Genomic DNA, 14,417 nt, shown 5'->3' with positions numbered 1-14,417 from the left:
AAGTAAAATATATTTGCAAAAGGAAGTTAGTTCATTTTATAGGAACTGTTACATACAAAATAGACGTAATAGATTTATGATTATGTCAAGAAGCAAAGTTAACTGTTGATAGATCTAAAAGGGTTGTAACGTATTTCAAGATAAATGTAAAATGTACGTTCCAAATATGTTAGGTTTGAACTTTGCGGAATTTTAGAAGGCGCTGCACGCGTAAACGCTTTTATGTTGGTAATATTGATCAAACAGTTGCCAAACATTATATCAGAAAAAGGCATGCTTGGCCTTGCTGTAGAGTGTTTGTATCTGAAAAGTAAACGAATCCTTTTGGAAAAATGACAAATTTGTCAGGAAATTTATATATAACTCTGTAGCGCGAAGAATTCACGAAATACAAATTCTTCGTAGCTAAAAGACATGACTCTGCCTGGGAAGTGTCCGCTCAAAAGTATCACTACATAGCATCTACACAAGTATCGAAAAGGTCCATGGAATACCGGCTTGGAAGCAGCAGAGGTTAAACTTTGGATGTTCATTAATCTTTCAAACTCGCACTCAACACTGCAGTCCAGAAAGAGAACTACTGACAAGTGAACTGTACGCATCCTGTGTGGTTTAACGAGAAAGAAAAAAATGTTTAAAAACACGTTTCAAAGTGGATTTCTATCCATTTTGTACAGTATTGGTAGCAAGCCACTCCAGATTTGGGATAAGAAAGTGCGAAATGGACATATCAAGAGAATAACTGATAATGACATTCAGAGTTTGGTGTTGGAAATACTTGGTAGTAATGTGAGTACGACATACATCACTTGTCCTGCTGATCCAAGAAAGACACTGGGTATAAAGTTACCATTTTTGGTAATGATCATCAAAAACTTGAAAAAGTATTTCACCTTTGAGGTTCAAGTAAGTTGGTTGTATAGATTTAATTATGTAGTATATGGTTTTACTTTGTGTTAATATGAATTTGTCTATTCTAGGTAATCGATGACAAGAACGTACGACGTCGTTTTCGTGCCAGTAACTATCAATCGACAACTAGGGTAAAACCATTTATTTGTACAATGCCAATGCGATTAGATGATGGGTGGAATCAGATACAATTCAACTTAGCAGACTTTACACGCAGGGCATATGGAACAAACTATGTGGAAACATTGAGAGTTCAAATTCATGCCAACTGCAGGATACGCAGGGTGTATTTTTCAGATAGACTTTATTCGGAGGATGAATTACCAGCAGAGTTTAAATTGTTCCTTCCGATTCAGAACAAAGCAAAGTGTTGAGATTAAGAAAGTGCCTATTTAAAAGTAATTTAATCTAAAAAGACTATGTTTTTTGTTAAAAAGTGATTCAGAAAGAATATCAAAACCACACTTGAAAATCTTTATCAGAAAAGTAAAAGGGACTCATTATACAGTTTCTTTGCTTGTTTCACTTTATTCAATACGCACAATAAAAAATGGTGTATAATGTTCAATACAACATTTTTCCTTATGTTACTTAATTTTGAATTTGTTATGCAAATAGTTCTTTCTCTTAAGATATATGTTCATCGAACAGCTCCAAATTCATGTTTATTTAAGCACGATTGTCGTTGAAATAACACATTTACAGCGTCAACTTCGTTATATTTTTCCGTACCTTCGATAATATCACAACCGATCTTGTCCTCTTTTAAAGATGAACAATTCTGTATCATATTTTCATCACATGTATTCCTTTCATCAGCATATAACATTTTTTCCTTGAATAATTCAATCTCAGACACAGGAAAATTTGGAGCATTTGATATTCTTGAAGTACTATTAATAATCTTTCCAACCGTATCTTCCACCATATCAGGAGTTATTCGAACATGAGTCGAATTTAATTCCAATAATGTAGTATCTAATTCATTTCTTAATTCCATACACATTTTATCATTTAAGACCAACTGTTCACGTTTCAGTGACATATCAACTTCTAAAGCTTTGATTCTACTGAGACCAGTGCCTTTACTAATACAACCTTTATGGCTCTTAATTAACTTCCCTTGTCCATAAGAGTTCCGACGATTTTTTGAGTTATAAATTGATAGTTCAATTTCAGTCATTGTTAAACCTTTATTGTGCAATTTTTCTAAGAGTTTCTTGTTTATCTTATGGCGCAATTCCAAAAAATTGCCTACAGCTTGATCAGTAGCCAATACTGTCTCTTTTGGTTTCCCATCTGAGGATTTTGACTGAACTTCAACAATATCTGGTACATTTTGTGATAACTCACTTAATTCATTTTGGGATTTAATATTCAATTTCTGTATATTTCGTTCTTGATGATTCAGTTCCTCTCGGATTCTTTGTACTTCGCCTATAATATTCTTTATGGTTTTGACGTTTTCTGTCTTTAAACGACTGCGACTTTCCTTAATTTTTGATTTATTCAATACTGAGTCAATATTTGGTTGTTCGTACGATTCTACATTTTGCTTGGAAATTGCGAGGCACTTATTTTTTTGCATTGCAAAATTGGAACTAAAATTCTTTAGACTGGTGTGTGGTTTTAGTACTTTTGTAATAGCTTTTGATTTCATATGGGCAACATTTTTTGATATATTTTTATCAATGGAATTATCAACAGAGGTATAATTGGTAGGCAATTCCTGAAATATTAGTCCTCTATCTTTGGATGGTTCATTACCAAAATTCTTACATATTTGTATTTTAAGATATTCGCTTTTCTCAATATACGGAAATGATTTTATCAATGAGTCGTGTTCGTTTAAATTTTTATATTTCATATTCGTTCCACTTGTTTGCACTTGTCCGTTTTTCCCCATCATTTCTTTCTGTCCCCTCGAATTTGTTACTTCCTTTTTTTCTATTGGTATATTCACAGAATAATTTGTAATGCTAGTCCTAACATTACTCTGCATTCTACCCAATTCAACGTTACTTGCTATCTTGACTTCTTTCCATAGTTCGTTAACGGATTTGGAATTCTTTTTAAAGACAACAGTTCCTTCGTTCGTCAAATTAGAAACAATATTCCTATTTTTATTAACAGGTCTTTCAATTAATCGCTTATTAGTATCATTAAATGCAACTGGACTCGAAGCTGTCATTAAAACTGAGGTTGTACTGTCAGTTGTAAAATATACCAAATCGCACGGCTGCAAAGGACCTAAAGTATAAGCATTAAATTAAGTCATTAAAATTAAGAGCTTACACATTATTAATATTAGGTAAGAAAATATCCGTATAAGTAATATACATAAATTATTTAAAACGCACCAGTTTCGGATTCCTCAGTTTGAGAACTTCTTTCAACTAAGTGGATACCCCATTTCAACATGTACATATCAAAAAAGGCTTGAATCAACTCGACTGGTATCTCTTCCTGTCCATAATGACGATCTTGTAAATGCACTCTTCTAATTCGACAATTTGGATATATGATAATACGTTGTAAAGCCTCATATTCCACGCCATAAGTACGTGAACATAATAGTTGAAAATTTATTTCTAAGTTATTCCAACCCTCTTCTAGTTTTAATGATAAGCAAGCTGCACTCATATCAGCAATTGGTAATTTTTCATGATTGTATGTAGTCAGTGTGAATTTTCGACGATATCCTTTCTTGTCTACAAGCTAAGAAGATGCATAATTTGGTATCTAAAATTAAATTTGTAAAGACAAGCATTTTTTGTGTGTAATTTTTACAATATTCAGTGCGATACCTGAAACTCCAATTTGAACTTCAATTCCAAATTCTTTACGACTAGTACAAGCACAGGAAGTTTTATGTGTAAGACTTCTGTAGGATTTGAAGGGCAGGATATATTTGTGGGCACTGGTGTCTCGTGTGGTCCCATTATTTCGACAACTTTATCGCCATTTAATGCATCGTCGTTCAGTCTACGAATTTTTCCATCCTGCGAAATGTGCTTTGACCAGAGATTCAATGGTTTCTCACTGACACTGTATAAAAGAGAAATAAAACCGCAGCGTTTCAATCCCGACATATTTTCGATAATTTATAAGAAATGATATCTTATATTTCTCATGGAAATGACCGTATATTGATTTTGCAAAACTTGTTTACAAAATTTGTAAAATTTTATTATCATATTTTCTTGAAATTCTAAAAATCATATTTTTAATATAAATAAAATTCTGTAAAAATACTTTGAATTTAAATAGATAAAATTACTATAAACTTGTAGAATGAATACACATGATGAGGTTAATGATTTTTTATTTTCTTTTTCACATAATACAGTCATTTGTTTCAATTCATTTCTTGCAATATGTCACGATATTGAAATACTGTGAATATTCAAATGGACACAAGATGTATAAGAAACCGTGATTCCTAACCTCGCTTTCATACACTTATCATTATAACCTGCATTACTGTTCTATAAAAGTATTTTTCAAATCAATGAAATATCAATATCTGGCATTACAGGTAGAACTCTATTAAAAAATTACATGCACCTAATATTTGTATATAATTCTATGTTTTCATGAGACATAATTTAGTGCTTCTTAGATAGAATACATTTTCTTCGTTGCAAAATTATTTCGCCGTTATCATTTATTTTAAAGGTAATTCAGATTCTCGTTAATGAAAAATGTTAATGAAAAAATGTGTCATTGCGATATTCAGGTTTCTCTAGGATAATCCGTGTGTCGCGAGCTGTTCGAAGTTAGTCTGTGTATTAATTGGTAATTATTAAGTATTGATTTTTTTAAATGGGGCCGTGGCATTGCCGCGAGACCAGGGGGAGGCTGTCCGGTCGCGAGTATTCGGAACTACTTTTTGTCGCGTGAAAAAACGAATAACACAAGGGTTGCCAGGCGTAGTAACACCAGTAGGCAAAATGGCGCGAACAGTTAGAACCGAGACGAAGAATTTTGAAATAGGCAAAGAACCGGTACAATTTTGAGCAGGAAATTGACGTGAGAAAAGCATAAGAATTCGTATTAAGCAATCTATGAAATATTAGCGAATAAAGATGGAAGATGCGTAACTGTCATCGCGAAAAATGCAACGCGGGTAGTAAAAGAAAATGGCGGACCAATTAAGAGAAGCAAGCTGATACATTATATTCTTTATTTGCAACGAGAGATGCTATTTCAGGTAAACAAATTTTTGGGTTTGGACTTAAAGCAGGGATGAATGGACATCGCGACATGTATACAATTAGGGCGGAAAATGTTTTTGTCCATCTTAAAATTCGGTCGTTAGGTAAAGGCATCGAGGCCATAAATAAAACAATTGGTTATATACATATGTTTTTCAAATCGACGAATGCTATTATATATTTTGTATTGAGCACTCGTTTCGGGGGAGACGCCGACGCCCGGCGCCGACGTCGTTTTTAAAGCGTCGACGGTGTCAGAGTAATCTCACCAATCCTAGGGGTCATAAGTAAAAAAGATCGTTAGAATAATCATCCCTCCCAGACGCTGGCCCGTTGTAAAGATGCATCGCTGAAACGTCCCACCAACGGAGGACGGGAATTCGACTGCAAAACAGCCGAAAAATGTGTTCGCTCTCGTAGAGCGCGACTTGCCGGGATTTTTTTCACGTATTCATTGTGCTCGCGCGGTGCTAACCCTTGCTCGTGGCGGCTTTCTTTTTTTTTCTTCTTTGAAATGGGCACGGCGGCATGCGATTTCGAGCGCGATCGTGAACGTGAACAGTGTAGAATTTGTGCGGGGGAACTCGCGAGAAACGATGGGGTGCACATTTTGGCCGAGGAGGGCAGGCGACACTGTCTACAGACCAAAATACGAAAATATCTCTACATTCTGGTGAGTATTTGTGCTTCGCAATACCATTTTATCGTTTTTTTTCCTTCTTTCTTCCCTTATTTACGTTCCTTCCCTTCTTAGAAACTTATTGCCTCGTCTTCTTTGACAGCGTGCTGGAATCGCAATGCCGAACTTCGCTTCGCTCCCTTTTTCAAAAAGGTTTGCGCGCGTGTGTGTGTCCATCTCGCGAGTGTGAGACGCGTGTGTCCGGCTCAAAATCAAATTTGAAAAGTCCTACGTCCCGTCGTGCTGTTCGGCTGACGATGGGAAACGACGCGTGATGTTGAGCTTTTATTTTTATTTTTATTTTTATTTTTAACGATCGGTAGCAAATTTTCTTAGAACGTAATTAACAGATTGGAGAATTGAAACGTATCGATAACAATACATTCATGGCTGTAATTTTAGTTAATTAATTTCATTGTGATGCTCTTATGAAAATGAAAAGTTTGATTTGCTTGAATCATCGTGAACTTTATTTATTTTTGTATCCGTTTTTTTCTGACGGAGAACTATTGAAAATCATGTGATTTAATAAAATTTTAACAAAAATACTAGTGAAGGAAATGACATGTAAATCGTACGTAAACGAAATTGTAATGTAATATTTGTGCGATCGCGTAAAATGATTTGAAATATGAATACTCGCGTGCATGCATAACGATAATTTAAAAGAAAATTTAAATAAATGGTTAGCCTATTCGGAAAACTCAAAATTGGTTTATTTAAATTATAAATAGAATTGAAGATGGTTAAAAATTTATTTTTATATGAACTATAATTGTTGATTGAGTAATTTGAAATTATTAATCTGAACAAAAATCGTTAAATCTCTTTTTGAGTATCGGTTGACAGTAAAAATGGTGAAAGGAAACGGTCTGAGCGAGAAGAATTGTAACGGGTAAGCTTTATGGCAACCATTTTGTCCAGTGCTGTAAAAGTGTTAAAAATTAGCATTTTATTGATTGCTATGAGTACTGTACATACCGTGTGCGCTATACAAGAGTGCGCCTATAAATATAATTGGGGATAAAACGTCAGCGATCCTGGTATGACGTCCTACAAAAAAATTATACTGCAATGAGAACATATCAAGAGTAGCATTGATGCATTTTCTCATTAAAAGGCTATTCTAGAATTGCTGATATTACTAGTTTGAGATAATATTGAGATCATTGAAGTTATAATCCTGACATTTCGCAAATGGTTGATGCATTTCTAAAACAAAATAGCTGTATAATATATTTATGAATTATGCAATTGTTTATGATATATAAACAATTTTAATTACATTTTAAAAATTATCATATGCACCTTACAGTCTGATAATATATGGATACATATAATGAATTACTGTGTACTGCAGAAATATTTTTAATTTAATTATTAAATTTTTACTTTAGGTATCGTCAGAAGACAAACTACCAAAGATGGTTTGTTCCACTTGCATTAAGAGATTGGAAGGGGTCCATAGATTCGCGATGATGGCCTATCGTACTCAAGAGAAGCTACGCTTACAATTCTATGGTGTTTTTGATAGTGTAAACTCTTCGCAAGACATTGACAGCGAGAAGATCAAAGACATTCAAGATGCTACAAAAAGAATGGAGGACCGAGGACTGTTACATTCTATATTAACTAAGGTAAGGAATCGAAGAACAAAATTCTTAACATAAAATTTGTCATACTCTATGTTAGCATTGATCGATGCACAAATATTGCAATTCATGCACCTAATGATAGTAACAGAAAATATGGCACAGCCATACTACATTACATATTACTATCATTAACTATTGCATAAGTATTTTATTATGCTAGTTGTGGTGCAATTTCTATTTTTTGCAGAGTCATTGATACTTATATTGACATTTAGATATAATTTTACTGAATGCTAGTATTCATAAGGAAAATTTCATGTCTGCAGGGTGCCATAGAAATCTTAGCGGAAGGTGAACCTTTGGGACCATCAACATTACTGACCCAGGATGAAAGTCAGCACACACCAAGTATGGAAGAGATGGAAGTCAAAGTGGACCCAATGTTGTTTTTGCAATGCGGTTTGGAACAATCTTCTTCTGAAATGTCTGACATGTCTGATAGCGAAGAGAAAGTGGACAGAGTACCATCCCCAGAGCCAATGTCACTTATTAACAAGTTAGTGACAAATCCTATTAAACTTTATATTTTTCAGAAAAACTTTTTGCTCTATCAAAACTGATAAACATTTCAGTAACTTGAAAGAATTTTAACCACTCTTGATCACGTTGTTACAGAAATGTCGATACAAAGAAAGAAGAGGTAACGGAAGACGAAAAAGAGACAAATAGCATCAAACCATCTGAGGAAAGTGAAGAGGATGTATCAAATACAACAGTAAAACCCCATGGGTGTGCAATATGTCCACGTTCTTTCATTTCTCTAATCGGTTTACAAAACCACCACTGGTCCCATTTACCAAGAGGTAGTCGACTTGAAGGAAAAACGGCCCTACGTTCACAGCAAGTTTATCCTACAAATGGAGTACTCCAAACAAACACAGATAATAATTCAACAAGGAATTACATTTGCCCAATATGCAGCAAACGAATTTCAACAAGAGGAAATTTAAAAGTACACTTGGAAACACATCGGCCTAAAGGAAAATATGGATGCGACATATGCGGTAGAATGTAAGCATTCCCAATCATAAACTTACGAAAATTCTCCTTAAAGTAACAACAACAAAATTCTGCCCCTTTCAGTTTCAAAACACAGTCGAATCTATTTCGCCATAAGGAATATCATGGTGGTATACAATTTCCCTGCAATGTCTGTGGACGAGTTTATCCGACGAATTCGACACTGCGGGCTCACAGTATAACGCATTCGGATTTAAGACCCCATGCTTGTCCCTTGTGCGACAAGACATTCAAGAGGAATCAAGATTTGAAGTTTCACATAAATCAGCATACAGGCGCTCGACCTTATCAGTGCCCCTACTGTCCAAAAGCTTTTGCAAGCTCTGGCAATTGCTTTTCCCATCGAAAACGAATGCATCCGCGAGAGGTTCATCGAGATAGACAACGTGCAGCAGATCTGATGAGATGAACCATGGGGAGTCGGTTCGAGGAGTGGTTATAAGCAGGATGGATTTTTTTTTTCTTTTACGAGGATAAGATCAGATTGACATACTTGAGTTCATGAGATTCGCGGTGCTAAACATTAGGTGGTATTATTAATTTAATTTGCAATTAATGATCAGACACGTTATGCCATACGTATAAGTCAGACATTATATTTATAGATATATAATTCGATAAATATTTTTTTTGTTAACCAGATAGATTTTATTCCGTGATTGGTATGTTCTCTGTACTTTGTCTAACAACACAGAGATATACATGTGTAATCGATGGTATTATCAATACTTCCGCTATCATTGGTATTTATTAGTGCCAAGTTTTACGAGTTGCATTAAATGCCATTGATATGCAGTAGGGTCGAAAAGTTTCATAGCCAGAAAAAAAAGAAATCAATATTCTTTTATTCAGCTTAATCGAAATGTATTTATGGTACGGATACAGGAATCATTTGTAAAAGGATTCACATAATTAGGTGTCACACTGATTTATGCATTTCTGTTATATATTAATTGTTGTAAATCTTACGTATACAATACGTAAATAAGGGTATGCTTCTATGCCACTATTTCTATGACATTTCAATCCTCGATCTTCTATATAACTGGTTATGAAATTTAGAGCTTTACTCAACAAACAAGCCAATACGCAGTGAGATTAATTGACTAAACTTAGACTGTATTAGCTTTAGGGTCTTAGCAGTGTTTTAAACATTAGCTAAAAAGTTACAAGAGGATCACATGTTATTTTGTCTATGCGTAGAAATAACCAAAATTACATCGGATTAAATGCGTCGATAATTTTACACGAGGCGCGTGAAAAAATTCACAATATTGCCAAAGAAGTTGATAAAGAAAGAAATGATAAAGAAAGCGAGAGAAAGAAAGTAAAAATGGAAAAGAAACCAAATGAGCTGCGAAGTGAGATTTGACGCAGGAAAAAGAAAATAATGAAAAAAAAAAACATTTTATAGTCTGTGACATTTTAGCATAACAAGAATATCACCGTAAGCGTTAAGACTGTATACGAAAATTATGTGTCAAATTAGGATAACGCAAATTTTAGGTCATAGAGTAGGTCACTTCGATTTTATGTCACAGTAAGTACGGTTTTTAGTCATTAGGAGTCTTAGATACAGAAAGGGCGAGGCGAAACAAAGTAAAGGGCGTAGCTAGGAATCATACAGGACTGTAAACGTTATTCTTCTAAGCAGGAAGCGTATGGAATAAATGTTATAACTCAAGTCTGAATAGAATTAGGAAATCGACGATAGATTAGAGACTTTTGTGTACCGTAGGATCTAGTCCGTGCTTCCTTATACGAATATACACGATGTGCGTTTCGCGTGTCGCGTTCATAAAATGATGAAAATGCTCGCGAGGTCGCATACATCATAACGCCCGAAAAAAAAGGATTGCAAACTGGCGAAAATTTAGCAACGGCCGTAAATATCACACGAATCGAATTAATGAATAATAATCACTTGTTTTGCAATAGTTGGCACAGATAAATATGTATTTTGCGATTACGTTTTTTGCAAAAGCTTCCCAACGTTCGAATGTAGTTTATATACGTGTCGGTATGTTAGGTATACGCTATGGCGTGTACGTTAAAAATAATCAATTTTTGAAGTATAGAAAATGAAAAAAAATGTTTCTCATACCTTCCAGATGTCGCTTTGTGGTATATACAACTAATATCATTAACCCTCTTAGAGAAATCAAAAATTGAATATTTTTTTAGCAGCTTAACCAACCAACTTTAGCGTCTGGCTAGGTGATTTTAAAGGGCCACTAAATAAAAATGTAGTTTAACCACGTGGATGCAACAATACAAACAAATATTAAAAAACGTTTTCGAAAGACGTTAATTCGATGCGTATTTAAATGAGAACTGTAGTTAAACTCTAGAAATTAAGGCACAACAAGAAATTACACGGTATTATACGTATTACAGATTTGAAAAAATGATATAAAAAATGGGAATTCGGAATAAAAAAAGAAAAATATTATATAAAACGTATGCTGTTCGCTTATATTATTCTTAGCTACTATGGTTTTTTAATTTTGCAGGAAATTTCAGAATGCACAAATAAATCAAGAAAAATGGTCTTTAATGCTTTTATATATCTTGGGCAAGTATACCTGGTCTTCCTACCTCAGTGGTATATTCATCTAGACTATTTCAAACAATTATAGAACGTTTGCTGAACTTTGCACATGGTAAATATTCAACTATTGAAAAAACTTCATGAGTTATCCTAGTTTCCAGAGGTTAACTCTGAATTTCTCAGACTTCAGTAAAAATATTGCGCGAACGCGATACCGTCTAGACACGAAGATACAATCATTCCATTAAGTTGCCATATATAAATATTACAATGCACGCATAGCAATATAGTTATTTACAAGATTTCAATCATTTTTCCGCAGATCGTTGCTGGGAAAATTATATTGTATAAAATTACTCCTGACTGTTCTGAGTATAAAAAATATTCTACCATTGCACTATTGCATATAGACTTCAAAGTAAACATATTTCATGTAATACAAGGTATTCGTATATTTGCAAATAAAATTGCAAAGTACATCCCATAATTGCAGGTAATTATACGTCCATTTGTATTTACGTTAAAAAGAAGAATGATGGGTATCAAAGAATTTTCCTATTTTCTTGCGTCTTATTTACAAAACATTTTTCAGATTAAATTCATATTAAACAGTAACGTTGTGCTTGCTAATCATTTTTGAAATTAATGTCGAGGTTTTGTTAGCTATACCTACGCGATTCTTTCATCCGACTGTTATCATCAAGTTTTATCAATAATCGCATCCGAAAAAACGACATATGGTGCACGACCATGAAACAAGATTAAATTCAATTTAATTTCTCTATAAATTATAGTAGCCACAGTGCACAGCTGAATCAACAAGAATATCAGGTATAATCCGTCATGATAGAATTAGTCAAATCACCGTCCTGTATTATGAAAGAAATTATATCACATTGCGGATGTGTAGTTTTACTATATTAATCGTAAAACAAATGATCGATTATATATTTTTTTAGAGCTTTTTTTTTAAAGCACAACTAGTTGCAATCTTAATTTTGTTACATTTAGAAGAAGTTTACTGAAACTTGTCATAACTTTGATAATTCCTCACTCTCTTTATTTACACCAAACAGAATTATTAAAAGGTTATCACAAAGAAGTTTCGTACATAATTATTGAACGATTGTACTCCAAGCAGCTCTGGTAACTTCATGAATAATCGTTATCAAAGCGCATACAATGAATTAATAATTACGTAGTAGGTTGATACAATTGCCTCAGTCATACTTCATTTCAGATTGTTAGGTACGAAAGAAATTGCAAGAAAGACGGAATGAAAAAAGTCGTAAATCAAGAATCTTAATGTTTGCAAAAGAAAAAAAAAATTTTCAAGATCAAAGAACAAATTAATATATGAAAACCTGCTATATGTATATATTACAAGGGGTACAGAAGATTTTATGAATATACAACACATGTGCGTTTAATGGAAACATTCCAATTACTACGGAACCAAATAATCGGAACACACGCTCACTTGAACCATAAAAATTACATAATCAAAACTCAGTACAGTATGAACCAATGTGGAAGCATTGATGTGCTGCGTATCACTGTGAGTTCATTCTCTGCCAAACTTCAGTCTTGTCCTTAACGGCGAGTGTACCTTTGAAAATAGATTCAGCATCCATTTCCTAGTCTGTAAACTTGATGCACTTCAAAGTTTAAAAATGCATCATGGCGGATCGGTGGGTATCATTATGAATTTTTTTCTACGATGAAATTAAATACACGCACTCGATATACTCTTTATGAAGTTACGATAGTACTTATCTATATTTCTCTTACTACAGGAAATTTCTTGCCGCTTTATCGAATACAGATATATATGTATATGCAAAAGACACTATTATTATTACTACCTACGTACGTGCAGATACGTAAACTTCGCGTCAGATTACGTTGACGATTCATCGGCGTATAAAATTACTGGAACTCCATCCTATAGTTGATTGTGATTAATATTATTTTTCTTAGGAAGTTACGATACAGAGTTAACTGCAGTATCGTATTATATGTCAATTTTATATGTATTAAGAGCGCGTTGCCCCTGACGACATGTTTAGTCGAAAGTTCAAGCGAAGTCACGATGCTAATCAAGTTAAAAATATAAAATTAAATGAATGTAGTGTCTTGAAATTCTGCGTTGTCTTTGAATTAACATATATTATTACATCTACTTGAATAAAATTTAAAAAAAAACTTTCAAAATATTTCAGACAGTTATGAAATTTTAAAAGTTGACTATTGATCAAGTAGTTTGATACAAAAATTATTTTTATCAGATATGTATGACTTGTTAACGGTTAACGAAACTATATTATGTTGCGGTGGGGTCACCAAATATTATTATTTTTCAGTGAACTAATCTTCGATTGCCTTAAATACTTGAATATTAGTAATTAATAATCTCGAAGTCATAATGCACCGACATAACCTCAAAAATGCTGCGTTTCAAGGAGCGGATAATTAAAAATAAATTAGTTGAACATCGTCCAATGCTAATTGCGCCTAAAAGTTCAATGTCGAGCTTTATATTATTATGCTTCTTTATTAGATATAAGACGAGGAAAAGTAATATTAAAATAGAATCCGATTACATTATTGTTATTCATTTTCATCGTGGAAGACTTTTGCTGAAAGCTAATCGTAATGTTTAAATAATTACACAATCCGTCAAATGATAAGAGATAACTTCTTTGCATTCGTGAATTGTTAGTGTTACGATTGTTCCTCGGTGTAAGATCTTAATAGACTGATGTAATATGATTAAGATCAAACACTCAAGGATATCGTAATGATACACATAATGCCAGTTTTGTTAAAAAATACACTAAGTACACCAATCGTAACAAGTAACGACAGTTCAATGAAATCGTTTTGCATCAATTAAATAAACGATTACATCAAGAAAATAATATTACAATTATACAAACCATGAATGACATTCCACACAAATTTTATGTATCGATTATCATCTATACTATAGTATAAGATGACAGTCATGATTTATATTAATCGCTTTTAATATAAAAGAAAACGAACCGTAACTGCGCGGGGATCCAGAATATTAATGGCTGTGAATGATCAAGACTACATATACTGCAATTAAAAATAAGTATTAGTCATCACTTCTCTATAATGAAATTTAAAACTGAATTTTTCATAACCCCCTCTCCCCCACATACCTTCAACGCACGCCCATTATAAAACGAATAATTATGAAATCTTGACTTTTCTACAATTTTTATATTGTAGGAAGTTTTCGTTCTGCAATAAAATGAATAGGTAAAGTTCAGACGCGGCTTAGCAAGAAAAGGATATAATCATAATGACTGGTAATAAGCGCAATAAATGGTGAGTAGGTATCAGCAATCAAA

The 14,417-nt window shown here is 33.4% G+C and overlaps 3 protein-coding genes across 14 annotated transcripts; 2 read left to right on the top strand and 1 right to left on the bottom strand.

The window, feature by feature from the left end:
- Nucleotides 1-237: 237 nt before the first annotated feature.
- LOC107263962 (cilia- and flagella-associated protein 20) lies at nucleotides 238-1,507 on the top strand. Its single transcript, XM_015731700.2, has 2 exons — nucleotides 238-906; nucleotides 981-1,507. The coding sequence occupies exons 1-2, from the start codon at nucleotides 631-633 to the stop codon at nucleotides 1,284-1,286; spliced, it is 582 nt and encodes a 193-aa protein (XP_015587186.1). The 5' UTR covers nucleotides 238-630; the 3' UTR covers nucleotides 1,287-1,507.
- Nucleotides 1,421-14,392, bottom strand: LOC107263952. 9 transcript variants are annotated; one of them, XM_025081550.1, is made up of 6 exons: nucleotides 14,226-14,392; nucleotides 14,083-14,139; nucleotides 6,790-6,861; nucleotides 3,720-3,960; nucleotides 3,273-3,630; nucleotides 1,421-3,162 (listed from the first exon to the last, which is right to left on the bottom strand). In XM_025081550.1, exons 4-6 carry the CDS (start codon nucleotides 3,852-3,854, stop codon nucleotides 1,553-1,555), a joined length of 2,103 nt encoding a protein of 700 aa, XP_024937318.1. In that variant the 5' UTR covers nucleotides 3,855-3,960; nucleotides 6,790-6,861; nucleotides 14,083-14,139; nucleotides 14,226-14,392; the 3' UTR covers nucleotides 1,421-1,552. The 9 variants fall into 9 exon arrangements, with proteins under 9 accessions (XP_024937318.1, XP_015587163.1, XP_024937320.1 ...); XM_015731677.2 differs by lacking the exon at nucleotides 6,790-6,861; XM_025081552.1 differs by lacking the exon at nucleotides 6,790-6,861 and having other exon boundaries at nucleotides 14,083-14,392.
- Nucleotides 5,404-11,035, top strand: LOC107263955 (zinc finger protein 606). Of its 4 annotated transcripts, XM_015731686.2 has the most exons (6): nucleotides 5,692-5,802; nucleotides 5,912-6,703; nucleotides 7,206-7,445; nucleotides 7,730-7,959; nucleotides 8,079-8,474; nucleotides 8,547-11,035. In XM_015731686.2, exons 3-6 carry the CDS (start codon nucleotides 7,233-7,235, stop codon nucleotides 8,890-8,892), a joined length of 1,185 nt encoding a protein of 394 aa, XP_015587172.1. In that variant the 5' UTR covers nucleotides 5,692-5,802; nucleotides 5,912-6,703; nucleotides 7,206-7,232; the 3' UTR covers nucleotides 8,893-11,035. The 4 variants fall into 4 exon arrangements, with proteins under 4 accessions (XP_015587170.1, XP_015587172.1, XP_024937337.1 ...); XM_015731684.2 differs by lacking the exon at nucleotides 5,912-6,703 and having other exon boundaries at nucleotides 5,404-5,802; XM_025081569.1 differs by lacking the exons at nucleotides 5,692-5,802; nucleotides 5,912-6,703 and adding an exon at nucleotides 6,722-6,851.
- Nucleotides 14,393-14,417: the final 25 nt, after the last annotated feature.

This window comes from Cephus cinctus, unplaced genomic scaffold (genome assembly GCF_000341935.2).
Source record: "Cephus cinctus unplaced genomic scaffold, Ccin1 Ccin1_scaffold0168, whole genome shotgun sequence".
Classification (NCBI taxonomy): domain Eukaryota; kingdom Metazoa; phylum Arthropoda; class Insecta; order Hymenoptera; family Cephidae; genus Cephus; species Cephus cinctus.
The sequence above is the reverse complement of the archived record's forward strand: the minus strand, read 5'-3'. Positions and strand labels throughout refer to the sequence as shown.